The following is a 27,786-nucleotide window of genomic DNA, read 5'->3' on the forward strand; positions in this document are numbered from 1 at the left end:
GACCTACTGATAAGAATGTAATTGGTGATAGATGGGTGTTTGGGAACAAACTTAAAGATGATGGATAAAGTGTTAGAAGTAAGGCTATACTTTTTTGCAAAGGGTATGCACAAATTGAGGGAATTAATTTGAAGAGACATTTGATCTTATAGCTTGATTGGAAGCAATTCAAATGTTCTTGGCATTCTCAATTTATAAGAATTTCAAAGTTTGGCAAATGAACATAAAATTAACATTTCTAAATGGGTATTTAGAAGAGGAAGTGTATATGGATCAACTAGAAGGTTTTTAATGTCCAGATAAAGAAGATTGTATTTATAGGTTGAAGAAAGCCTTATATGGTCTAAAATAAGCCCCCTAGGGCTTGGTATTCAAGGTTTGATCAGTATCTTCTTCAGAAAGGGTTCAATAGAGGTAATGTAGGTAGCAACTTATATTTCAAGTCAATATATGAGCATGTGTTTGCGGTAGTCATTTATGTTGATGACGTTGTTTTTGGTGGTAATGACAATGTTTTCAAATATTTTGCTACCCAAATGCAACCAGAGTTTGAGATGTCTATGATTGGAGAACTTTCATTTTTTTGAGGGTTAAAAGTTTCTCAATTGGATACATGTATATTCTTATCTTAGACTAAATATGCAAAAGAAATGCTTAAGAGATTTCAAATGGAGGATTGTAAACCTATAAGTACACCAATGATTATCAGATGTAAGTTGACTAAGAATGATGAGTCACCTGATACAAATCAGACTGAGTATAGATCTATGATAGGCAATTTGTTGTATCTTATCGCATAGAGATTTGATATCATTCAAGTTGTTTGTATGGTTTCCTGATGTATGCTCCTAAAGTTTCTTATGTCAATGTAGTAAAAAGAATCTTTAGGAACCTAAAGGACATGATGAATTATGGTTTATGGTATCTAGGGACTAATAATTTTACTTTGAGAACTTATGCAAAGGCATATTGGATAGGTTGTATCAACGAAAAACATAGCACTAGTGGTGGTGCATTCTTTCTGGGAGATAAGTTGGTTTCTTGGCTAAGCAATAAACAATAATGTACGACTTAATCCATTATTGAGGCCGAGTATGTTGTTGTAGTTTCATGTTGCACACAATTTTCATGGATGAAACAAACCCTCAAGGATTTACATGTGATTTATGATAACCCTATTTTCATTTTTTGTGACAATACTAGTGTGATTAATATTTCTAAGAATTTAGTTCTTCATTCACACACTAATCATATATCCATAAAGTATCACTTTTTGAGAGAAAGGGTTGTAGATCATGAGGTCAAAGTTGAGTATGTTGCCACTAAGGATCATCTGGCATATATATTTATCAAAAGGAGCCCAAATTTGAACACATTGGAGTGCCAATTCCTGCCATTTGTGACCCGATTCTAATATTTTGATATGATCGTTGGAAGTTGGCCTAAATGCAGAAATACCTTGAGAACCCTATATAAAGCAATCATTTATCATTCTAAAATCCTAATTCACAATTTAACAATTCAATCATTCCAATTCAAGAGCAATTTTTCCTTCACCAAGATAAGATCTTAGTAAAAGGATCATCAAACTACAATTTATCTTCAAGTATATTTTCACGATGGTTTTGGTTATGATTTATCATGTTATTGCATCAACACTTGGAAAACTTATCTAAAAAGCATTGCATCACCACCATTATTAATCCTAAGGTATAATCTTATCAATTCAACATTTCAAATCATCTGATTTAGCATCTACCCTACCAAGAGGAAGCTCTTATCATCACCGTAGTTGTTGTGGAGGTTGAAACACCAACAAGGGGGTTTGACTTAGGCAAGTCCCTATATAACACAACCATTTTTCCCTCTTCTATGTGCCAATTACAAATCTGATAGTAGAAAGTTTTAGATTGCAAAGAGCACACAAACAAATAATTCTAGACTTTGAATAGGCGAAAACCTTGGTCTATGATGATTTGCACATGTGACTGACATTTTTTGCTAAATTTTGGAGGGAATGACGTACAAAGCATTTAGAATCAAAATATGAGGTTTTAGTTGATGGAAACACCTCAAGGTCTAGGGTTCCTAACACACTTGATTGACATTTTTAGGCTCTCAGGTTCCTTTCTATATCTCATTTCTAGTTTAGTTCTATATCTTTTTGTTTATGTTGAATATTGTCAATTTTGCATCATTTTACCTTGTCATCACATATTCATATCAAATCATATCAAACATGAAAAGAGGAAATAATCACACACAACATTCAACTCTCCTTTAGGGCTGGAGTTAAATCTTATTGATTATTCCTCTGAATGAGTGATATTAATTTGAGATTTTAGTTTATGTTTCTAGACTAGGATCCCATTTCCCATCATTTCAAGAACCAATCTTATGATACATATGTTTGATCTTACACCATGACGATCATATTCATTAAAAACTAATCTTAATTAAAAATTGATATTAAGAAATTCACACTTCAAAACCAATCAATTTTTTTTTTTTTTCTAATAAATTCTATAAATAGTAACACGAACACTATTCTATAAAAAATAGAGAAACACAACACCAAAACCAGCCCAAAAGACGACAAAAGGAGCATAATAAATTTCAAATAATATCCTTCAAATTATTACATAGGAGACTTAGCCACCACAACACCTTGATATTATTTTGGAAAAGCCGCCTCCTCAAACAATTTACGAGCCCCACTTCCACAGGATCATCTCCTAAAATAGCCAGGTAGGGTGGGAGAAAGCTTCCCCTTTCAGGCGAACTGCATTCATAACTTCAAACGCCTCACTTCTGTAGATTAAACCAGCAATAGCAATGGCTTCTTGTTCAACTTCCACACCAGTTTGTTACTTTCCTCCATCTTCAGTGGGAGCAACTGCAAGAACAAGACCAGCTGTCCAGTCCGCCTCCATTTCACTGCAGGGGAGGTCGTATAAAAAGGGCCTTTCACTTTCTATAATGCCCACTCGGTTGTTTTCCCCAAAACCAGGTTCGTCTTTTACAATTTGCTGTAGCATACTTTTTTCTTTTTTCCTTGTGTTGGTGCTCTTTTAAAGCAAAATTATGACATGCCAAAGGGTTTCTCGTTCCTTTGAAATTAGAAAACATAGCAGACTTGACTGGAATGGACTGCATTGCAAAGAGCCTTGCTGTTGTTTAGATAAATATGGAGTTTGAATCTATAGAGTGAGAAACTGAACAAATATGAATTTGAATTTAGGGACTTAGGAATTTCAGTGAGTTTTGGGAATCTTGGAATTACAGAAATTAGGGTAAATAAAAGTTCAGGGGCATCTTTACGCTTTTATATTTGCTTCAGCGATTGCTTATTCCACTTAACAATGTATCAGAGTTGAATGATGAAACGCAAAATAAGGGTTGCTTTCCACATCCATTCTAATTGAAATTATCGTTAAAGTTGGTATCTAATCTGTTTTGACTATTTTATTAAAGATATATTTGGATGCAACTGTGTTCGATTCAATTGATTAAGGGTAACTAAAGTCTTTGAGCAAAGAGAAGGAAAATTTTGCTAATTTATTTCTGAGCTTCAGAGAGGCTCATTCCTTGTTGGACACTGCCATAGCTCTCAGTCATCAAAATGGATAAAGAAGTTATCTTCATGAAAAATTTATTCTAAACTGATAGAACTTTAAAGAACAAAGGTGGTTCTCAAGTAGGACCAGCTGTAACTAAATTTAGTAGTTTGAAATGAGGCTGGCTGCTCTTGATTTGGTGCAATACATTTTTAATCATTTCAAAAAATGCTAAATTAGAGCTATTTAGGACAAGAGGTGCAACTACAGTGGCAGCAAGGTGTGGAGTGTAATGGCATGAGTGTGTTAACAAAAAATATTAAAGAGCCAACTGTAAAGTGGAAAATTGGACCCTAGTGACTCCCCACCTAGGAGAGAGAAAGGAAGTCACCAGGATGATTTTCACTTGGGAGAACTTTACATTCAAAAGAGGGGTTGATTCCACTGGATGTGAATTCCGAGTGGATTGCAAGGGTTGAAGTGTGTTTCACCCTCTTTTGTAAATAGGAAAGTTGACTCATTGACTATGTGGAACAAAGAGAGAGATTGAGTGAAATGAGGAGCTACAGGTTCGGGATTGCATTATAACTTCGGATCTGAGTTAATTAGATTGATATGGATTTGTCCTACAAATTTGGAGAAAAGTCGTCAGGATCGTGGCGACAATGTACATGGTCCTCCACAAAATCTGCGAAACGAAAAGGGTTCTTCCGCCTCTGCAAATGAAGCTTAAATCTGCAATTACAGCTATGCACTTGCAACCTACACACAAAAAAGAGAGGAAAAGGGGTTGTGGATGGGGGTTTGCCTTAGTCAAACCCCGGTTGAGGAATCAACCTTGAAAGAAAGTAATTGCAAATGCTTAAATGTAAACAATGGAAATGTATACCTTGTAGATCTGCAACTTGTTGATGATGATTGCTTTGCTTTTTGAATGTAATCACAAGTGTTGCATGGAATGGCATGTAACATGACAAAACCCTAACACACGTACATGCTTGCAAATGAATGTTGTAATATTGCTCCAATGGATGAATGAAGAAGACTTGAATGCTTGAATGCTTGATGATGTATATCTTCGTCTATGCTTGCTTATGATCCACTTCGCTTGAATTCCCCCTCAAATGAGAAAACCAACTCCTTTTTATACATACCTCAGAAGATTAATGCATCTCACCAAAGATTGACATTGGGGAGATTTGGGATCCCGAAGTGCAGATAAGGCCGGGGGGACCTATCTTGGGGCCACCCTAAGAGGGTGGGACAGGGGCGCCACACCCTTGTCCTGCCCAAGATGGTGCCCTTGTCCTGCCCTATCTTGGGGCCGGACAGGGTCCTGAGGCTATCTCAAGGCTCAAACAGGAAGGAGTCACCGGGGTGAACATGTAGAAAGAGGTCCTGGTTAGAAAGAAGGGTGCTGTCGCCAAGTTGAGGACCTCAAATGTGGTTAAAATTGCAGGAGGCGCAATTTTATGACACTACACCAACATATGAAAATGATTAAAATACAAAACAAAACAAATATTTGGCTGACATAGAAAAGTTTACTAACTCAATAAAATTATTATATTTTTTATGCAAGGTTACTCCCCTCACACACAATTCTGATACCAATTGATTCCAGCATACTGCCCTCACACACAATTCTGATACCAATCGATGCAAGGGTGCTCCCCTCACACATTCACAATTGGCAACGCACTTCTTCAAAAGCAGCAATTTATGAAGGGTAGTCCCCAACAAACACTTTCACAAATTGGAACACAGAGCACCACAAGTTGTTATCAATGAAACTCTACCTATTACTCTTCAAGAAAAAGATTACAAATCTGATTTTACAGACTAGCAAGGGTCTCGAGACCTCTTCTACAGCAGCAAGGGCTGTTATATCAGAAATTGCAGTCATACATAATTGGATTGGGACCATGAAGGAAAACAATGCACAACTGTGCAACTTATCTCCAATGAAGACCTAACAATCTTCAATCAGGTGATCTATGGGATGCAGAATCTTGACCACTCCAACTTGCAGGCATCATACACCTGCAAACACACTTCCATTCTGCTGTACCTTCCTGTAGTGGATGCCTTCTAGGCTGAATTTTCCAATCCTGCTCTTCACTTTAATTTCACACTACTTACTAGGTCCCAAATGAGCTGTTTTTCCAAATTTTCAACTTAAATTTGCTTCCATCAATTATGAGTGATGTAACTCCCATTTTGGATGCCAAATTTGATGCTTCTAAATTATTCCCCAAAATCATACGCCCAAATTTGGAAATAATCTTATTTTATTACTTGAAATAGTATAAATCACCAATTATGGTGCCTAGAAGTTTTTTGGATGTTTCCTCTCAATCTCCACACCTTATTTGGATATTTTTTTACATTTAAAAACAGAGTAGCCCGGTACGCCTCTGCCCCTCCTTGGGTGTGCATATCCCTATATTCAATAAGGATATAGATACAATACAACACGGATACGCATCAAATACCGTACCCACACGTGCCCAAAAACCTTGATTTTCCAACCGTGCCAAATATTGTGTGATTTGATTTTTTGAAAATTTGACGTAAATCTTCTTAAACTTAATTTACACAAACTTTAATCATGCAATTTAAAATTTTTTTTTTTATATAAACAAAGCCTTCATCAAATGAGGAAGACAAATGAAATGCTTTTCTACTTCAGCGACCCTTTTTTTGGGTTATCTTCCAATGCAACTCTACTATTTTTTGCATATTGTAAACTATTAAATCAACTTGTAATTATTTATGTAGCAATTATACATCTATATTGCATTTAAAGTAATGAAAATCTCCTCTAATAACTTGGAAAATTGTGTTAAATATGTGTATGTGTTATTTAATGAATGTCGTATCAGTTGTATCCATATTGGGGGTCTTGAGAAATGGTCGTATCCGTATCCGATATTGTATCCGTATTTGTGTCCATGCAACTTTGTTTAAAAATGATATCCAACTCTATACTTGGCATCTGCATGAAAGAACTGCATTTATTTTTAGCCATCAGTGTAAAAAAAATCAATTTGTAGGCATATAATTTGAGTGCTCTTTTGTAACCCTTGCTGACATTGTCTTCAATGACTTTCAAATTTAAACTTCCAAAATCCAATGTGCCATATTATGCAGGAAATAATAAAATAAATTTCAAAAATAAATTCTCGCACAGTAATTGTATCCTGGTTATTGACGGTAAAAGTAAAACTAACTGCCGTATAGTAAAAATCATTTACTCTACCTGCAAAACAACTCGTTGAAAATAAAATAAGCATAAAGCCTTAGAAATTTTGTTTGGGTGATGCAAGGTTGCCCTTACACCTAGGATGCTCTTGCATCATTTTTGTGCATTGTTATTTTCATTTAACTATAGTGAATAAAATAATTTAATGAAATTAAGTATACACTTTTTTTTTAAATTTAGAAAAATAAAGTAAATATTTTTTCATTTAAATATATATGTATCAAATAAAATAGTAAGTAAAATTAAGATATTTTAAATATATTTTACCACATCATACAAGTAAGTAGATATTATGTATTCCATGAATAAAACAAGTTACATATAAATATATAATATTTAATATAATTAAAAAAACGAAAACAAAAGAAATTATGATACAGATAAATATTGAGTATTCTAGTATAGATATCTTAAACATATCTATCTAAAAGTCCGAGAGATATTAGTGTTGAGGCGCTTATCATTAGGGATATCAGTCATGAGGTAATTTAAGAGAGATAGGCACCTCAAGATTGATATCTCTTGGTGTCTTTTAGATATATGCATTTAAGATATCTATACTAGTTTACATTCATAGTTACAATCACCTAAAATTGCTTGAATAAATCTAATAGATTTAACTACACTAACTTAGATCATACCAAGGCTTGACATCATCATTGATGCTAATCTTGGTTTATTATTAATTTCTATTTTGTTAACTTCTTTTCCATAGAGGGTGCAACAACGTTGAAAGTGGCTTGCAGAATCTATTAATAATGTGGGATAGTATGATTTGAATTGAGGGTGCAAAAACATTGAGTATGGCATAGTTTGCTAGTGTGCTTAACTATTCTACTCTTAGCTTAGATGCTCTTGTTCAATAGGTTGGGCTTTACCAGTAGTTTGCAACGCTAGTAAGATTATGACCTAACCACCCAACCCTAATGATGCTTCGAATATGTGTGATGAGTGTGATCTAGATTTAAACCTACCTACACAAATGTGGCCTAAATTTATGCACATGAATGTATCCCAAACTTGCCCTACACAATGTTAATGATTTGTAGCTTCGGTCGGATTACTCCTATTCTTGAAATCAAATACATAAGTGGCCTTTCGGCCTTGAGCATTTGATTACTATCCTTTCCTTGTATTTTTACTATGATTGTTGATTGTCTTAATTCATGATTAACTACAGCAAGATAACTATCATGTATACATATATATGTATACATGACTGACTTTGTCTTGATATTGCCGTTATTCATATCAGTCATACAATCATAATCGTGCTGACAATAATCATCGTATTATTTATAATAATTCAGACTTCAATATCGATTTCAATATTCTTATTAATAATATCGATAGCATAGTATGATATCGACACCATTAATAATTCTAATATTATTCCTGTTCGATAAAGGTATCGAACTGATTCATATTTCTAACGTGCTTTGTGTATCGGCCTAACAAATTGTAATGGTTATTGTCTAAACTAATTACAAGTGAATCGGTGTTGAGAAAACCGATAATGTAAACCATCCGATAAAGCATGTTTTTGCCTCTACGCGGACTATGTCCGCGTAGGCACATGACTCTACGGAGACATGTCTCCATATATTGCTTCATATATATATCGGATTCAAAACAATTGGAGAGGCACCAAAATCAATTAGTGCCAATCAAGATCGAATCTATATATATTTGAAGAAAGTTGAAAGAAGTATACAACAGCAATCCATTAGTGCATGCCTTTGAAGATCGGTCCATTCTCAACACTCAGCAATGTGTGCATATACTATTTCCTCTTTATACTTGCAGCAACCTGCAAGATTCGTAGGTTAGTAAGAGCATCATTTGTGAAACATAAAATTAAAAGATACCTCTATTTCTATCTACTAAGAAATCTAATCTACATTAACATGGTATCAGAGCAAGGTCAAGGAAGATCCGATTAGATTTGAGATAGTAGATTATCTAGACTATCATTTTGCTCTCAAGAAAAATCACATTCCTTTCTTCATAATGGCAAGCGGAGTCAGATTTGAAGATCGTCTTGAAGGAGCATCTAACTTTGTATCATGGAAGTTTAGGATCATGCTTACCTTGAAGGAAAATGAACTAGATTCATTTATAAAGGGAAACATACCTAAACTAGACGATGATGTTGAGAAAATTCAATGAAACAAGAACAATGGAAAAGCCATGAAAGTGATCGTGGATGCTGTTAGAGACCATATAGTTCCAGTTATTTCAAAGTATGACACAACATACCGCATGTTCAAATCACTTGAAGACATGTATGAAATAAACAATACCATCAGAGCTCTCACGTTGAAAAGACAACTCCATCATGTGAAGATGTCATATAAGGGAGAAACTATCACATGATATTTTATGAGGATCACTGAATTAAGGGACCAACTTTCTACAATTGGTCATCTAATTGACAACAAGGAATTAACGTTGATGGCTCTAAATGGACTCCCAACATCATGGGAATCATTTATTCAAGGAATAAGTGCACGTTCAAAGCTCCCCAAATTTTATCGGTTGAAGACGGATTGCATTCAAGAAGAATCCAGATTGATCACCAGGAGGATTGACCAAAATATCACCAATGAAGATATTCATGTGTTGAACTCTCACTCTCACAAGAAAGGGAAAAAGAGGAACTTCAAGAGGAAGAAGGACAAGGGCACCAATAGAAAAGGCTCTTCCAAGAAGAGGAGAGACATATCCCAAGTGCAGTGTTTCAAATGTGATAAGTATGGACATTATGCCATGAAGTGTTCGGATAGGCCAAAACAACAAGCCTCCATTGTTGAAATTGAAAAAGCTAGCATGGAGAATGAACCCGAGAAGTTTGTCTTCTATTCAGCCTTATCAAGCCAAGTCTCAACCAGCCTCAACACCTGGGTGATTGATAGTGGAGCCTCGCGTCATATCACCGGATTTAGAGAACACCTAGACACTATGGTGGAGAATTCTGATGAGGAAGTAACCATTGGGGATGATTCTAACTACCTATTGATGTGTCTTTTGTACATGACACACATAATAAAATACCAAGGTATCTTATTCTCTCTTGAAAAAAGTTTCCCCGACTACTACAGATCTCGTCGAAGGATCAATCAGAGCAACTCCAAGGTTCTGATATGTAGGGTCTCTACGTGTGGATAAGCTCTTGCGGTATGATGTGATTTTGCTGGAATCACAAGGGGACTTACATTTGATGACCAGAGTGTCTGATTTACTTTGGATATCACTGGAACGTGGGTCTTTACTGATCCTTGACTTTTAAAAAAGGGAAAAAAGGATAAGGGTTGGAGAGGAATCTAATTCTAATGCTAAGAATGTAGGAGCAATGGATGACCTTTGATGAAACTCTAAATAAGTCGTGCTTTGACATGCTATGATCATCTTCACAAGGTTAGTGCGATCTTCTAAGGATAGCTTTATGATGTTCAGATCACCGCTACAAGCATAGACACCATCAAGTTGATGCATATCAATGAAGAAGCGATAATTGAAGTTAAGCTTAAGTTGAATGATTCTAGTTGACTACGCAAGGCAAGTTTGCAATCAATAAACCGCTAGTAGTATGGATATACAAATTTCACCATTGATCATACAAATTCCTTCCATTCATCTAATAACATGAAATTAAATTTGAGAAGTATAGAGACCATGCAAATTGTCGAATCAATACATATAATTCACCATTTCTTCAATGAAGTTTACATGTCTTTTGCAACAATGTCTTGACAACAATCTTTGCCTTCTCTTTCTACTCTACCCTAAAAGCTAATTGCTCTTGAACTACCACTACTGATTATTGACTATCTCTAACTATTCCCCGACTATTAACCTTTACAAATGAAGAGCTAGGGCTAGGGCTTTATATAGAGAGCCCTTTACAAATTGATGGCTCTGATTGACTTAGAATCAATGGTTAGGATTACAAGATAGAAACCCTAATTAGGGTTTGTTATAACAAACTTCCTTAGCCAATGAGAAAATTACATTCAATGAGTGTGGATCAATAGGAAGTAGGGGTAGGTACACCGAAGTTTGTGCCATCCTTGATAAATTAGGTACATTGAATTTGGACATGCTGAGGTGGACCAATCCGACTGGAGGGAAAGTGACTGGGATGCCACCTTGTCTGACGTTTGTATCTTAGTTGATCCTCCTTTGTCCTTGATGCGATGAATGATGCACTCCTTGATTCTCTATGTGCTTGATGAGGCTTCCTTACTGTCAAGTTCTTCTTTCTCCGGTAGGATACCTTGCCTTGAAGTGTTGGTAAGGTCATTCTTCTCTGTCATCATGTGGGTCTTTTGTGTGGTAGAATGGAGTCTTTTGAGGATAGCCTGGAACTCCTCGAACACTTGTAGCCTTCCAACGCTTTAGAAGCATCTTGAGTCCTCCTCCATGCCTTTGGAATGTCCATGATGATGATGGGCTTAGAATAGGTCATCCTTGTCCTGGCCTGATTTTCTTCCATCTGCAAAACAAACCGAAAGATGATTAAGCACACATGATATATTTATCTTAACATAGTATTTCTACCTTAAATCATTAACAAAAAGGGATCAAAATGGAATTTGCTTTTGGATCCTCCCCAGGGACAGGCCTTATAAGAATTTTGCTCTGGACCCTTTGGAAGGGTCAGGAGTGAAATTTGCTATTTTGCTCAATTTAGACCTCATTTCATCATTTCATAATCTTAGGCCTAGCCTTCAAACCTCTTCCCATCATAATCTCACAACTAGCCCTTTGCCTAGCTCAAGCAAGGTGAAAAATAGGAGTTTGAAAGGATTTTGCTCTGGACCCTTTGGAAGGGTCAGGAGCGAAATTCATGATTTGGTCTAAATTCCATTATTTCCTTACTCTAAATTTCCTCCCAAGACAAGCATACACTAGTCTTCTCTCCACCAAGGCCTAGGAATCCATCTCTTGGCCTTCATCATGAGCAAATTAGGTGATTTTGGGAATTTCGCTCGAGACCCTTTGGAAGGGTCAGGAGCGAAATTCATGATTTGGTCATTCCATTATTTCCTTACTCTAAATTTCCTCCCAAGACAAGCATACACTAGTCTTCTCTCCACCAAGGCCTAGGAATCCATCTCTTGGCCTTCATCATGAGCAAATTAGGTGATTTTGGGAATTTCGCTCTAGACCCTTTGGAAGGGTCAGGAGCGAAATTCATGATTTGGTCTAAATTCCATTATTTTTTGGACTCATAACCTATTCAAGTACATGCCTATGGCCATCTTTAAGTCCAATTCACCTTCATCAACGCTTGTCTTAACATAAAATTGAGAGAAAGAGGAGATTTTGAAAATTTTGCTCTGGACCCTTTGGAAGGGTCAGGAGCGAAATTCAAGTTTTAGACTTGATCCTTCATTTCCTTAACTTCAATTCGTCTTGCAAGGCAAAAATATATCATTCCACCTCCAACCACACCATAGGAACCAATGTTTTGGCTTCACACGAGAAAATAAGTGGTTTGAGGAATTTCGCTCTAGACCCTTTGGAAGGGTCAGGAGCGAAATTCAAGATTTGCTTGTTTACTCTTACTTAGCTCCATTCTTCTCACTTCCTAAGGCAAAAACATGTCCATCTACCCCCACCATGTCCAAGGAACAAGGATGTTGGCCCAAACAAGGAAGAAAATGAGGTTTATGGAGAATTTCACTCTGGACCCTTTGGAAGGGTCAGGAGCGAAATTTCCATTCTAGGTTGATTTCACACTTCTTAAGGCAAGAACATGTCCATCTACCCCCACCATGTCCAAGGAACAAGGATGTTGGCCCAAACAAGGAAGAAAATGAGGTTTATGGAGAACTTCGCTCTGGACCCTTTGGAAGGGTGAGGAGCAAAATTTCCATTCTAGATTGATTTTCACCATTTCATCACCTCAAATCCTCTTTCAAAGGCTAGAACACCTCAAGGTCACTCCAACCATGCCTTAGAAGTCCAAAACTTGGCCATGACAAGGAAGAAAATGAAGGTTATGTGAATTTCGCTTTGGACCCTTTGGAAGGGTTAGGAGTGAAATTCTTACTTGGGCTCATTTCTCACCTTTTTCCTCCCTTCTTTGGCTTGGATATAACTTCTTAGGCCTCCTTCCATCGTGATCAAGTGAATTTGCTCCTCAAGTTGGCATCTAGTTCAAGATTTGTGAAGAAATAGGGTCTTACAAGAATTTCGCTCTAGATCCTTTGGAAGGGTCAGGAGCGAAATTTGCATTTTGGGTTGATTTCTGACTCCATTTCCCACATTTCTTCATTTAAACAAGTGAATTGCCTTCAATAATACCTAGGACATGGATTAGCTCATGGCTTTGGGCAATGTAGAGTGTCTTATAGAGGAATTCGCTTTGGACCCTTTGGAAGGGTCAGGAGCGAAATTCCTATTCTAGGCTCAATTCACCTTCAAACTGACTTGACTTTGTCATAGACTTGATCCTAGATCCATTTCCTTCCATATCCTTGCAAATTTGCTCAACCATTCAATGATTTAGGTGAAGAATTTAGGTCCTTTGTGAAATTTTGCTCTGGACCCTTTGGAAGGGTCAGGAGCGAAATTCACATTCTAGCCTCTCCGTTAGGATTCATATATGGAATATAACATTTTAGTATAAGTTTATACTTTAAGTTATATTCCATATATATTGTCAGGATGTTTGAGAGTGGTTTCAGACCTCCAGGAGTTATAATGCAAAATCTAGTTTTGGAGGATTCTTCAATTTTCCAGACTTAGTCAAATTTCAGGATCAAGATGATATTCCAGACTTGGCCAAATTTCAGGACATTTGAGGATCAGGATGACATTCCCCAAATTTTAGGACATTTGAGGATCAGGATGACATTCCAGACTTCTCAAGGCGAATTCGCTCTGCCCTTGGTCTAAGGGATGGGACCTAGGAGGACATTATGCATTCAACCAAGGTTTGATTTAGCAACTTGAAGTGCGACCGGATAGTACACAAAAAACACCCTAGGAATGATCTAAATAACCCCTAATCACTCAATTGACCTGACCTCTTGAGTAGATCCACCTGTCTCAAGCAGAACCTGCTATCCTAATTAGCCCCCTTGCGACCCTTCAAATGCAAAGACTAATAGCCAAGACCAGGCAACCAAGCAAACTAAACTAACCCTAGAAAGAAAAAAGTAGGGGTCCCCATTTGCAATGGGGCGATGTGTGAATATGTCGCAACACAAACTTAGTCAAATTTCAGGATCAGGATGACATTCCAGACTTAGCCAAATTTCAGGACATTTGAAGATTAGGATGACATTCCAGACTTCTAAAGGCGAATTCGCTCTGTCCTTGATGTAAGGGATGGGACCTAGGAGGACATTATGCATTCAACCAAGGTTTGATTTAGCAACTTGAAGTGCGACCGGATAGTACACAAAAAAAACACCTTAAGAATGATCTAAATAACCCCTAATCACTCAATTGACCTGACCTCTTGAGTAGATCCACCTGACTCAAGCAGAGCCTGCTATCCTAATGAGCCCCTTGGCAACCCTTAAATGCAAAGACTAATAGCCAAGACCGGGCAACCAAGCAAACTAAACTAACCCTAGAAAGCAAAAAGTAGGGGTCCCCATTTGCAATGGGGCGATGTGTGAATACGTCACAACACTATCCAGTCAAAGGGATTGGAACCTGTAACATAAATCTGAAATCAGGCATATCTCTACAGCTCACAGGAGTATTATTTGTGCCAGGGATAAAGAGAAATCTAGTATCCATTTCTGCACTTGAAGACAATGGGTATAGGATAACCTTTATGGAAGGCAAAGTTCTAGCATGGCCAAAGAACTCCACAATCAAGAAGGCTCATACTATAGGAGTCAGACACGGATGCCTTTACAAACTATGCACTACTCCCACTCAAGCCCTAATTCATAAGACTACAAATTCAAACGAGATTTGGCACAAAAGATTAGGGCATCTCCATTTTCATGCTCTACACTCCTGTTGATGTGTATTTTACGCACATAACAATACAGAATAGATTACCAAGATAATTTACCCTCTATTGAACAAAATCACCTCAGATGCTAAGAATGAGATCAACTAAAATGATTCCAAGGTTTCTACATGTCAGGTCTTGACGAGTGGGTAACTCAATGGTTGATGTGAATTGCTTTGTTTCACTTGGGGACTTACGCAAATGTTTGGATTATCATGAATGATGCGGAATAGGTGTGCTGACAACTTAAGATTTATCAATATGGCTCTGGATTTACTTCTTACTAAAAAATGGGCAAAAGGAATGGGGTTCAGGAAGTCTATTCTAGGCCTAGGAATGCAGGAAATGATGAATGGATTTAGTGGAATCAAACCAGGCAAGGTCTCACAATCAGGTATTGACACAAGCTTAGTGCAATCATCTAAGGTATACTTAAAGATTTTCAGGCTATCAACATCAAACGTTGACACCATCCAAGTTGATGCTTGTCAAAGGATGCGTAATAGTTGAAGTTAAGCTTACTTAAAATTCCAGTTGACCACACAAGGCGCACTTACCAACGGCAAGAGGCTAGTGGTATGGATTAAGGATTTGTTGATGTGTATTTTGTACACGACCAATCACAGAATAAAATACCTAAAAGGTACCTTATCCTCTCTTGATTAAAGTCTCCGAATGCTGAAGATGTCGCGAAAAGGATTAATCGGGATGACTTAAAGGTTCTTTGTTGTAGGATCTCTACGTGTGGATAAGCACCAGTGGTCGTTGTATATGCTGTTTCTTCAAGGGGCCTTACGTACTTTCAGAGAAAGCTTGTCCACGTTACTTTCTTTCCAAATGCAGGAACAGGATTTTCTTAACACTAACAGATTTTCAAAAAATGTCAAAAGGTAAGGGTTTCAAGGAAGAGATACTTAAACTATTCGTAAGAATGACTCAATGAAGACTAGACTTGATAAGATTCTACCAATTTCAGTTTCGCCAAGAATTACAATTCTACTGGAATTGATGCGATCTTCTAAGGGGATTCAATAGTTTTTCAAATCATCAAGGATATAGATGCTATCATAGAGATACATATCAATACTTCCAGGAATGATTGAATTCTTAATCAATCTCAAGGTTTCCAGTTGACCACAGAAGGCGTCCTTACAATCAGTAAGAAGCTAGTGGTTTGGAATATGAATCTTATCAAAGATCAAGCACAACACTTCATCTTTCAAACTTAAAACTTAAATGCTACTTCAACTGAGAGTGATTCAAGAAGATAAACAAACATAAAGATAGCCACAAGTATTGCAATAAAACACCATAACTTCAATATTTTATTGATCTGATAGCCAAATGGACAACAATTGTTCAAAATTCTTTCTTCACTACTCAATCTTGCTACAACAATAACTTTCTAACTTTCTTCTCTCTAAGCTCTCTCTCTTCTCTAACTTCTCTAACTGTTAAAAAATGAAATGAGTGAGGGTATATATAGCATCCTCAAATACAATGAATGGCCCGGATCAAAAGAAGATCAACGGCTGAGATTTTGACACCTAAACCCTAATTAGGGTTTGTTACAAAAGAAGTCCCCATTTAGATAAACACCACTAATCCATAGCCAATAAAGAATTGGCACAAAAACCGAGGAGACATAGACCAATAGGAATTAAGCTGCAACATCATCCTATAACAACTTTTCATCTAGAATGTTGTTCCCTTTCCTATGCTCTTTCTTAGCATATTCAATGAATCTGGACACAATTCCCTCAATCTCAGCAATGGGAATCTCAGGAAGATTCTTCATTCGTTCTTCCAAGTGAAGGACTTGATCAAAAGTAGTGAGAAGAGTTGTCTCCCATCCAGGTTCAAGTTCTTTGGTCTTCTCAATCAAGAACATAGTAGTGTACATCTGATCTCGTTGCTTATCTGTGATGATGTTCTCCTCTTTGCAAAAGATGACCTTGACTCTCTCCTCGAACTCTTGGATGTCCACATTTGTCTCAATCTTGATCCGCCTGTCAAGAATGGTACACAACACCTCAAACACCTTATCTTGAATTGGATGAATGATACCTTCAACTCGACTGCATCTGGTGTTGATGTCTTCAAAAAGGACCTCTTTCATCTGGAGCAGAGCTGACCACTGTAGGAGGTTATGGGTTCCTCCATCCATTATCTTTTCTTGTGCTAGAATCCGTCTTGGTGTTTGTCTTATCATTTGTAAGACAAGAATGATAACATCTCTAGTGTGAGTGAATGCAGCTACAGTTATCATTAGATTATGGATAATCTCAAGAACCTGGATAGCTCGATGAACTGTCTTCATCATTCTTGTTGCAAATTCAACGGCTACCGTGTGGGATTTATCAATCCAAGAGCTCATAAGCTGAACCAAGTGCTTCACCCTTTCTGCCTCGCCTACTGATTCAAGAGGGAGTGCTTGTAAAGGAGATACTGCTGGATCCTGACGTCTCAAGGGCTGATTAAGGTGACTAAAATAGTTCCTCCAAGCACTGACCTCCCTTTGAAGCTTCTTATTCTTTTCCATTTCTTCTTTGAGTTTATCTTTAAGTGCTTCAAATGAATCAGTTGCTTCTTCCATCGCTTGTTCAGAGGTAAGTGGACCAAGTTCAAATGTTTCTAAGTCATACTCTTCTGCAAGAATTTCATCCTCATATTTGTCCACCACTGGTGTAGCTACCTGCACTTTCCTGGATCCTGTCTCATCTCTAATTACCTTAGACATCTTTGTGGCCTTCTTCTTCTCCATTACCTCATGAGAATTTCCTATAAGGCTTTCCAAGTCAAACACATCTTCTTCCACAACTACCCTTGTCAGTCTCTCTTTCAGCCAATCAGGAATGGCAGATCTTGTTTCCCTCACTTGTATTTCTTTAAGTAGTGGCCTGTCTTCCCGGAAAGGAGATGTTACTTCATCATCATTCTTTTCTTCGTGTTGCTCATTAGCATCAACTTGGGGAGATTGACTTGATGAATGCTGAGGTGTCTGTCCTTTCTCTTGTTTATCATTCTGTACCATGGATTCCATAGACTCATCAACTTCATATACTATCTGCCTCGGATCTTCCCCTTGACTCGCCTCCTTTTCATGCCTGGAAGATGTGCTTGGTGGGTGATCAGGGTTTGTTTTCTGCTTCTTCTTGGAAGGTTCTTTCTTCTCAGGTCCTTCTTTCCTCTTTGAGCCTTTGGAATGAGAAGTATTCTCACTCACACTTGCTTCTCCTTCTTCTGGTCTTGCCTCCATAGTAAATGTCATTGATACATTCTGCTCCTTCAACTTTTGATGTTGTACATCCACCCATCTGCGAGTGCAGGATAAAACGGGAGCCATCAAAGCTCTCAAGTCTAAAACCTCGGGCTCATTCCAATCTATCTTCACTTCTTTGTCCTCTTTCTCATAGGACTACTGGAGGTATCTACCATTATCCTGGGCTTGATCGGCTACTCTATAAACTTTGCATTTCCTGATGAGATCTAAGGGTAGCCTGGAATGCATCTTTCTTTTAACCTCTAAATCACCTGGTAGATTCATCCAAAAGTCCTCCACCTGAAACTCATGCTTGTACTTCCTGCCGACAGTCTCTTCCATATAACCATGAGGATCAAAATTCTCTCGCGAGGCAAAGGATGTGAATGAGTATAAAGATAATTCCTTCTTTGCATCCTTCGTGGCTTGAGTATTAGGACACACCTCAACTGAGTTCCCTAGTATGATGGGTACGGGAATCCCATTTCCATGCTTGTGTCTGGATGCCTTCGCATAAGCTGCCAACTGTCTAGTCACCTCAAGTAGCACTATCCTGTCTGTTGGATATCTTGGCAACATGTAGGGAGGTGAAGGACACCCTTGAATTCTGATGTAGGTGAACTTTTGAAACTGGATGAACCATGCGCCATACTTCTTCACAAGGTCTTGTGCATCCAGAGACAGTCGATTGTGAATTCCCCCTTGCAATATCCTGGTAATGTTCATCGTGAAGGTGTCATTGACTAACTTGTAGTCACTTCTAGGCGGATGATGCAGATGAACATAAGAATCACAAACCCTTATTTCTCCGGGTCCTCTTCCAATCACTCCTCTGTGAGGTAGCCTTGCATATTCGAAACTCCTGATCAAGGCTTATATAACATATGAGCTCATGTGAAATGATTTGGTGGGTCTTAGCCTTCTTAACTATACGTCCAGACAATTTCTAATGATTCTAGCCCAATGAAGCATTCCCTTTCCTTGGACTATCACTTGTATGAAGAAGAACATCCACTTTTCGAAGAAGGCGGCTTGAGAAGCACCTGTAACTCGATTGAGCAAAGTTATCAAGTCTTTGTATTCCTCCTGAAAGTCAATCCTATGTGGTGTATTGGGAATCTTGTTGAGACGAGGCCGACTTTTGAGCAACCAATTCTTATTAATGAAGTTCAAACAAGACTCAGGATCATCTTCATAGATCGACCTAGCTCCTTCTAAGCTTTTGTAAATCATATCTTTATGGTCTGGAAGATGAAGAGCTTTGCTTATAGCTTCCTTTGAAAGGTAAGCTAAGATGTTCCCGTCTTTGGTTACGATCGTCCTTGATTGTGAGTCATAGTGGCGGGCACACTCGATCATTAGCTCATGACACTTGACTGCGGGAGGGAAACCTACCGCCTTGATGATGCCGCTCTCGATTATCTTCCTTGCAATAGGTGATGGCTTGCCAATGTAGGGGGCCTCTCGAAACTTCTTCACATTGAAGTTTCCTAAGTTGGTGTCTCCGATATTACTCCACTTGGACACGATCCTGGTCTCCAATTCGTCGCTCCTCTGATCTTCCTTGATGAGAGCCTGCCGACTAGTAGATCCTTCGGCTTTGGGGGTCGTCATTTGATGCCTACACAAACAATTTAAGATTAGTCTTTAAGCATCATACCTTAAAGCATAGCTTTTAAGAACTTGCAAGGGAATAATTCAAAACATTAATTTGAAAAGGACATGATTCCTCAAATTAATTATGAATGAGATCAAATTCTCAAGACTTGGACCCTTTTTAAAAAAAAAAAAATTGCTATGAAAATCAAAACAAGTCTTGAATAAGAACTTCAAAATGATTCTTCATACCTTCCCTTGAATGCTTAACTATAAAACCTTGGAAAATGAAGAAAGAAGACCGGATTTTACTGGACAAGGGTTGAATTGTGGTGTTTCTTTGGATGAATTACGCCTCCATTAGCCTTTAAAAGAGCTTCACCTTCTTTAGCCTCCAACACTTAGCAAAAATTCGCCTTCAATCTGCTGGATTTCGCTCCTCAATCTGCTCCTCCAAATCGCACTTAGAAGGAATGAATGAATGATTTGAAATTTGAAACAACACTCCTCCTTTATATAGGGCGCTCACCCTAATTTCCCTCAAGGCCGACTTGGCAAATAGGGCAAAAAATAAAATAAAATACCTCTCAAAAGATGGCCGACTTATTTGTAAAGGCACAATAATGATTTTGAGCGCCCACTTTATATTTTAAAATTTTAAAATTAATTTTGATGCCTTCAAGGTGGATTTTCAATTATTTCAAGGCCTAAAAATTAATTAATTAAGTTGCCAATGCCTTAATTAATGTGAAATTTAATTCAACCTCCAAATGTCTTGAATTTGGGTAATTTAGTGCAAATTGGGGAATATCAAGGTTTGATTGAGGCTTAATGAAGCTTCCTGATGATTTCGCCCTGGACCCTCTAGAAGGGTCAGGAGCGATTTTTTCAATTTGGCCTTGAATATCCCATTCCTTGACTCCACAATCTCCTGGAAGGTGAATTCATACCTAATTAAAGTCTTGCATTTCAAACTTTGGTATTTCACATGAGGAAATTAAGTGAAAATGTGGATTTCGCCCTGGGCCTTCTGGAAGGGTCAGGAGCGATTTTTTCATTCTAGGCCAAAGTTCACCTTAGCTTGATCATTAAACTCCTCCAAAGCAATCTCCAGGGTCCATTTCCTTCCATCACTGGGTTAGCTCATCAAAACTTTGAAGGAAAAGTTGCATTTTAGGGAGTTTCGCTCTGGACCCTCTGGAAGGGTCAGGAGCGATTTTTTCATTCTAGGCCAAAATTCACCTTAGCTTGGTCATTAAACTCCTCCAAAGCAATCTCCAGGGTCCATTTCCTTCCATCACTGGGTTAGCTCATCAAAACTTTGAAGGAAAAGTTGCATTTTAGGGAATTTCGCTCTGGACCCTCTGGAAGGGTCAGGAGCGAAATATACAATTGGGCTCAAAATTCTCACTTTTGAAGGTCCAAAACTTCTTCAAGGCATTTCAAATAGGCTCTTTCACTGAATTCCAGGCTTAGTTTCATTCAAATTAGGAGAAAAAAGGTGATTTTAGGGTTTTTCGCCCTAGACCTTCTGGAAGGGTCAGGAGCGATTTTTCCTCCTTAGGCTTACTCCTTCATCAGCTTTTGTTGAATTTTTTACTCATAGCTAGGCAATGTTCTTCCTCATTCACTCCACCCAAGTTTGGCTTGTTCTTGCAAGGTAAAATAGGGGTTTTTTAGATTTTCGCCTTGGACCCTCTGGAAGGGTTAGGAGCGATTTCCCTCTCTGACCTAGAATCATCAACTTTTGAAACAAACAATTACTCATCAATGGTCTTAAAGGTCATTTCCACCTTGGTGTATCCTTGCCTTAGCATAAACTTAAAAGGAATATGTTGATTTTATGATTTTCGCCTTGGACCCTCTGGAAGGGTCAGGAGCGAATTTTGAGTTTTATGCCTATTCCTTCATGCCTTTTAACTTCAAATTACTTCTAAGGCATAGAACATCATGCCCCTCTCCCATCCAAGTCCTGAAAACCAAAATTTTATCTTGAAATGCAAGGAAAAGAGGAGGAATTGGAAATTTCGCTCTGGACCCTCTGGAAGGGTCAGGAGCGATTTTTTGTCTTGGCATCGAAATTCTCATCCTTAGCAATCCAATTCGACTTTAAGGCAATTCAAACGTCTTCTTATACCCATGCCTAAGCTTAGCTTTGCCCAAACTTTGGAAGAAAAGACAGGTTTTAGGATTTTCGCCCTGGACCCTCTGGAAGGGTCAGGAGCGAAAATCCTTTTCTAGGCTTGGTTGCTTCCTCTTGACCATCTCAATTATCTTCAAAGGACAAAACATACTTCCTCACATTCATTCAAACCATAAAAACCAAAAAGATTGTTTTGACCTTGCAAGAAAAAGGTTTTTTTTAGGAATTTCGCTCTGGACCCTCTCGAAGGGTCAGGAGCGAAATTCACCTTTGGGCTCAATTCCTTCACCTTTTGACGATTTCTTCCAATCTCAACTTAATCCCAGGGGCAATTCCTTCTATGTTTCACCTTATCCCCTACTTGACTTAGCAAAATTTGATAGCAAAAAGTGTTTTTGAGAAAATTTGCTCTGGACCCTTTGGAAGGGTCAGGAGCGATTTTCACCATTTTGACCAAAATCCTTCATTTTCCACCTTGAAACTTCTTTGCTAAGCGGGATTTCACCTTTCACTGTGCTAGGAATAGGATTTCATATCCAAGAAAGGCTAAAAAATGGGTTTACAAGGAATTTCGCTCTGGACCCTTTGGAAGGGTCAGGAGCGAAATTGCCTTTCTTGGCTAAAATCTCCATCCCTCATGCTATCAAACACTTCTCAAAGCAAGATCATGTCCATTCTTGTTTTCGACATACTTTGGGCATCACAATTTGGTCAAGTTGAGCAAGAAATGCCTCTTATAAAATTTTTCGCCCTGGACCCTTTGGAAGGGTCAGGAGCGAATTCCTCAATTTAGGCTCAATTCAATCATCATTTCAAGTTGATTTCACCTTTCAAGAAAAAGACACTACTCCTCTTTCATCTATGCCAAGCTTGACTAGATTTTTGCAAGAAAAATAGAAGGATTTGAAAATTTTCGCCCTGAACCCTCTGGAAGGGTCAGGAGCGAATTCCTTAATTTAGGGCAAAATCCTTCATTTCTTCATGACTTCTAACATACCTAAGGGTTTGAATATGCTCATTCTTCCTTTCATGATGCCTTGGGCTCCTCAATTTGATCAAACAAGGCAATAAATGTCTCCTATAAAGATTTTCGCCCTGGACCCTCTGGAAGGGTCAGGAGCGAAATTTAGGTTTTAAGCAAAATCCTTCATTCTTCAAAGTTGAAACTTCTTCAGGAGGCAAAAGGGAATTGTTCTTGTTTCACTCATGCCCAAAACTTGACCTTTTTCATTGCAACATGGGAGCTATTGAGAATTTCGCTCTGACCCTTTGGAAGGGTCAGGAGCGATTTTCACCTTTCTTGTTCAAAATCTTCATTTGCATGCTTCCAAATCTTCAAATGTATCAAATGATGTCCAATCTTCATTCCAAGAGATCCTGCACATGAAAAGTTAGCCAAAGTTAGTGAAAAATAAGCTCTTATAAGATTTTTGCTCTGGACCCTCTGGAAGGGTCAGGAGTGAAATCTTCATTCCAGGCCAAATTGCTCAGTCTTCAAGTTTGAAACCATCTCACAAGGCAAAGTTAGATCATTTTCTAGGCTAGGAACAGGATTACAAGTCTACTCAAAGCAAGAAATAGTATTTAGGATGAAATTCGCTCTGGACCCTTTGGAAGGGTTAGGAGCGAAAATCCTCTTTCTGGCATCATCTTGCTCTTCAAAATCAATCAAATCCCTCTCCAGGCAAGAATATATCAATTCAACTCCAATCATGCCTTTTAGAAATCATCACTTAGTCAAAAATGAGGAGAAAAGAGGTTTACAATGATTTTCGCCCTGGACCCTTTGGAAGGGTTAGGAGCGAATTTGACATTTCTAGGCTAGATATTACCTTAATTTGCTTCATCCTTCATCTAACTTGATCAACCCAATTCCTTATCCTCACTAGCTCAGCTCAACTGACTTAGATAGGTAAACAAACAGGACCTTGACAAGCATAACCCTCTTTCAATCTAGACCTAACCTGACATGAGACCTATTCACCTTGCCCTTGACCTAACCAACTTGACTCCCCTGAAAGGCATGTTTCATTCTGGCGATCTTGAAGCTCCAGGCAGACCACTCACTCACTCAAAACCCTAAAAGCAGAGAGAAAACAAGCAAAGAGAAAACAAAACCTAAGGCAAAAAGAGGGGGTCCCCATTCTAATGGGGCAATGTGTGAAATGGTCACAACAGGATTCCACACAAATGAATTCAACAAATCTTCCACTCAATCTAACATACATGAAAATTAATTCTAAACTAAATTCTAATTTAACTTGGAGGAATTGAGAACAATGAATGCAAATACACCACTTGAAGAGCAAAATCACCAACAATTGAACAATGATTATGATTCAAATAGCTGCAGCATATACCAACAATTCTACAAAAACTCTCTTACAAATGAGAGACAAAGAGGCATATATAGAGTCTCTTACAAAATGGATGGCCAAGATTGATCTAAGATCAACGACCGAGATCATGCCAACAAAACCCTAGAATTGCCCTAATTAGGGTTACATAAAAATGGTGCCACCACATATGGCCCAATGAAAAGATACCTAGTCATCACATAGACAATCTTCTAGAAGATTCCTCCCTGCATCTCTCTCTCCTAGCATACTCCAAGAATCTAGCCAATACTGAATCGAACTCTTCCATGGAAATGCTAGGCAAGGTATCCTGTTGTAAATCAATCACGTCCAGTGAATCCGAGCAAGCATTCAAAGTATTCTCCCATTCTGGCATGAGCTTTTGTGAACTATGAACATGAATCAGCAAAGAGACCAAGTCATCTATCTAACTCTTCTTCAAAGAGTCCAATTGGCAAAAATACACAAATTTCATCTTGTCTCTTAATTCGGCTAAGTGTAAACCACTAGCATCACTAACATCAACACCCAATAATTCCTCAATCGAGGCAAGGATCTTCATCTGAATGTCTTGAATTAATCCTTCCATCTCCATACAACTCAACTGGGCGTTCTCATAAGTTGATTTCTTCACGGCTAATGAACAATACCAGCCATGGAAATCATATCTGTCTCCACTGTGCACAATGTTCTCGCTGACCAAGGTGGAATTAGGAATCTTCTTCAAAGCCTGGAGGCGTGGAATAGTCTTGTCTTGAATAGGCCGGAATTCTTCCCAAATTCCCTCCAAATACTAGATTCTGAATACGAGCCCTGTTGTCCTATCATATGCATGGACAAACTGAGTAAGGAAATCATCTGCCTGCTTTCTTGTGCTCTCAATCCATTTTCCCACCTTCGAGAGTGTATCTCTCGCTACCTCACATTGTGAATGTATTCCATGGTCAACTGCAATAGGGGAAATAAGGGTGGGATCTTCACGCCTTGTCCCTGCTATATACTCTCTAAGTCTGATATTCTTTTCTCTGTACCTATCTTTCTCCGCAATCTCTCTGTCTAACCTTGCATTGATTGCCTTGAGGTTATCACCAACCTCCTGAAATTCTTGCTTTCTGGATGTATGACCAAGGGCAACTGAAGTGATCTGGAAATCCATAGGAGTAGCAATGTCTGCTGTCACGCCTGCAATAGGAACAACAATCTGTGCAATTCTCATTCCTGTCTCATCTCTAGCTATGTGCGACAAAATCTCCGCTCTCTTGGGCTCTTTCTCCTTAGCACTCCTAGCTAGGTAGTCATCAATATCACCAATAGGCTGTACGTCTATCATTTGTTTACTTTTCTCCATACTTCTCATCAGCCATTCAGGAATAGCGGCCATCTCCATACCATCATCGAGACATATTTCTCGATCAAGTCCTCTCAATGCCGAGATAACATCCTCATTATCATCAAGGTTGTTCTTGGTCCAATCATATACCTCATTTCCCAAACTAACTTCCAAAAGGACAATAGGGGATTCCGACTGATCATTATTATCATTTGGAGGTGTAGATGTCGCTGTGGCATGAAATTCCTGAATATTCTCTTGTAGTATCACTGTGTTGGAACACTGCTGAGTCTCCTTGTTCTGTTCTGTTACTTCAATCACTTCGATCGATGAGACACTGGGAGGGGGTGAAGGAATGATAAGTGGAGGAATGATAGTCTTCTGCTTCTTCTTCACCTCCTCAATCTTCTTCCCTCTGGCCTTGACTTCTCTTGACGTGTTCTTCCTTCTCTTGGGAGCTTGACTTCCTTCGTCTGCATGAATCCTGACATCACTGATAGTCCTCTGATCATCCTCGAAAGTAGACTCTTCCGGCTTCATCCTTTCATAAGTGAAGGGAACACCCATGTCAACTAACTTATTCATCTGTATATCTACCCATAGGCGGGAGAAACTCAAGACCTCTCTCATCAATATATTCAGGTCAAACTCTTCTGACTCTGACCAATTTGGCAATAGGATCGCCTTCTTCATTTCACTCTCATACTGTGGATGTGTATGATCTCTATCATCTAATACCTGATCAGGACTGAGGAAAAGTCCACACTTCCTCATGAAATCCACTGACATTCTGGACCACATTCTTCTCTTCACTGCTTGCTCGTCCATCAAGTTAGCCTAATAATCTTCTATGTCAATTTTGTGAATGAACTTCTCTCCCCCGATCCTTCTGACCTTCTTGTCTGGATCGAATCTTTCTCTTTTCTTGTATGTAGCAAATTGGTAGAATGCAAGCTCCTCACTCGCAGTGCTGGCGGCTATGGCGGACTGGCAAACCTCTAACGTCTTCCCAACTGAAATAGGGAATGTCATGCCCGTCTTGTGCTTCTCTCTCTGAATAACATCGAACTCTAGAAGTTGTCTCACCACTTCCAACAAGATCATTCTGTCGGTTGGATACCTAGGAAGTCTGTAGGGTTTAGATTGAAACCCATGAATCCCGAGGTATGTGAAAATGGGAAACTGTATATACCACGATCCATATTTTTCTATTAACTCTGTTGCCTCCTTGGACAATCTTCTGTGGATTCCGCCTTGCAGCATCCGTGTGATGTACATAGTGAATGCATCATTCACTCTCTTATAGTCTTCAATTCTATACATGCTCAGCTGGGGGTAGCACTCATGACTCCGGAATTGTCCTTGCCCATTCCCAATTTCTCCTTTGCATATTAATCCTCTGTATGAAACAAACCATGCAAGTCGGTATACTAGGTAAGAAGTCATGGCGAATAACTTGGACCGCTCTACATTCCTCAGCTGAAAATCCAGGTTGTCACTTATAATCTTGGACCAATTTATTAGTGTTCCTCTAAGACAATTCTGGATGAAGTAGAACATCCATCCATCAAATATTACTCCCTGCGGCATCCCCATCACTCTGTTGAGTAGGAATATCAAATCACTATATTTCTCTTTAAAATCTATGCACATGAGTGTCTTGGGAGCCTTGGAATGATGAGACCTATGCTCAATCATCCACTCTTTGTTAATTAAATTTTTGCATACACCCATCTTCTTCGTGTATCTTTTTGCATATTCATCCTTGGTCACATCCTTCATGTCTGTTACACTTGGAATTCCGAACACCTCTGCAATAGCATCCTTAGCAAGGTAGGCGATGACAACGCCCTTAGGAGTCTTAATCATTCTTGTGAGCGGATCATAACATCGTGCACACTCCAGGATAAACTCACTGCACTGTATGGAATGTGGAAATCTAGCGGCATGGAAGATGCCACTATTTATAATGTTCGCATATGCTGGGGAAGGAACTTGATCTCCGACTCCGAACATCAGACGCTGCATCTGGTCGAAGTCTAGGAAATGCATGTTTGTATCAGTGATCTCCTTCCATCTCGATGAAATCTTGAACTCTGGATAAAATCTAGTCTCCAGCACCTTCAATAGTTCTTTCCTTATATCCAGATTTTGACATCGCACCTGTACGAAGCTTGAAGTCAGACTTAGGAAAATAAATAATGCTCTTTTAATAAAATTCCCGACTTTCTAAAGATTTAGCTAATTTAGAGCATGGAGTCAGGAAAATAATCCATACACTTGGTAAATTTT

General features: G+C 38.5%; 1 protein-coding gene across 1 annotated transcript in view; it reads left to right on the top strand.

Moving 5' to 3' along the window:
* The first annotated feature begins 2,653 nt into the window (after positions 1-2,653).
* Positions 2,654-27,786, top strand: part of LOC131051518 (uncharacterized) — a 79,508-nt gene continuing 54,375 nt past the window's right edge. The window contains exon 1 of the mRNA XM_057986087.2: positions 2,654-3,010. Coding sequence (XP_057842070.1) covers positions 2,836-3,010 — 175 coding nt within the window. The 5' untranslated portion in view covers positions 2,654-2,835. The remainder of the gene's footprint in view (positions 3,011-27,786) is intronic.

The sequence above is a fragment of the Cryptomeria japonica genome, chromosome 2, assembly GCF_030272615.1.
Source record: "Cryptomeria japonica chromosome 2, Sugi_1.0, whole genome shotgun sequence".
NCBI lineage: Eukaryota > Viridiplantae > Streptophyta > Pinopsida > Cupressales > Cupressaceae > Cryptomeria > Cryptomeria japonica.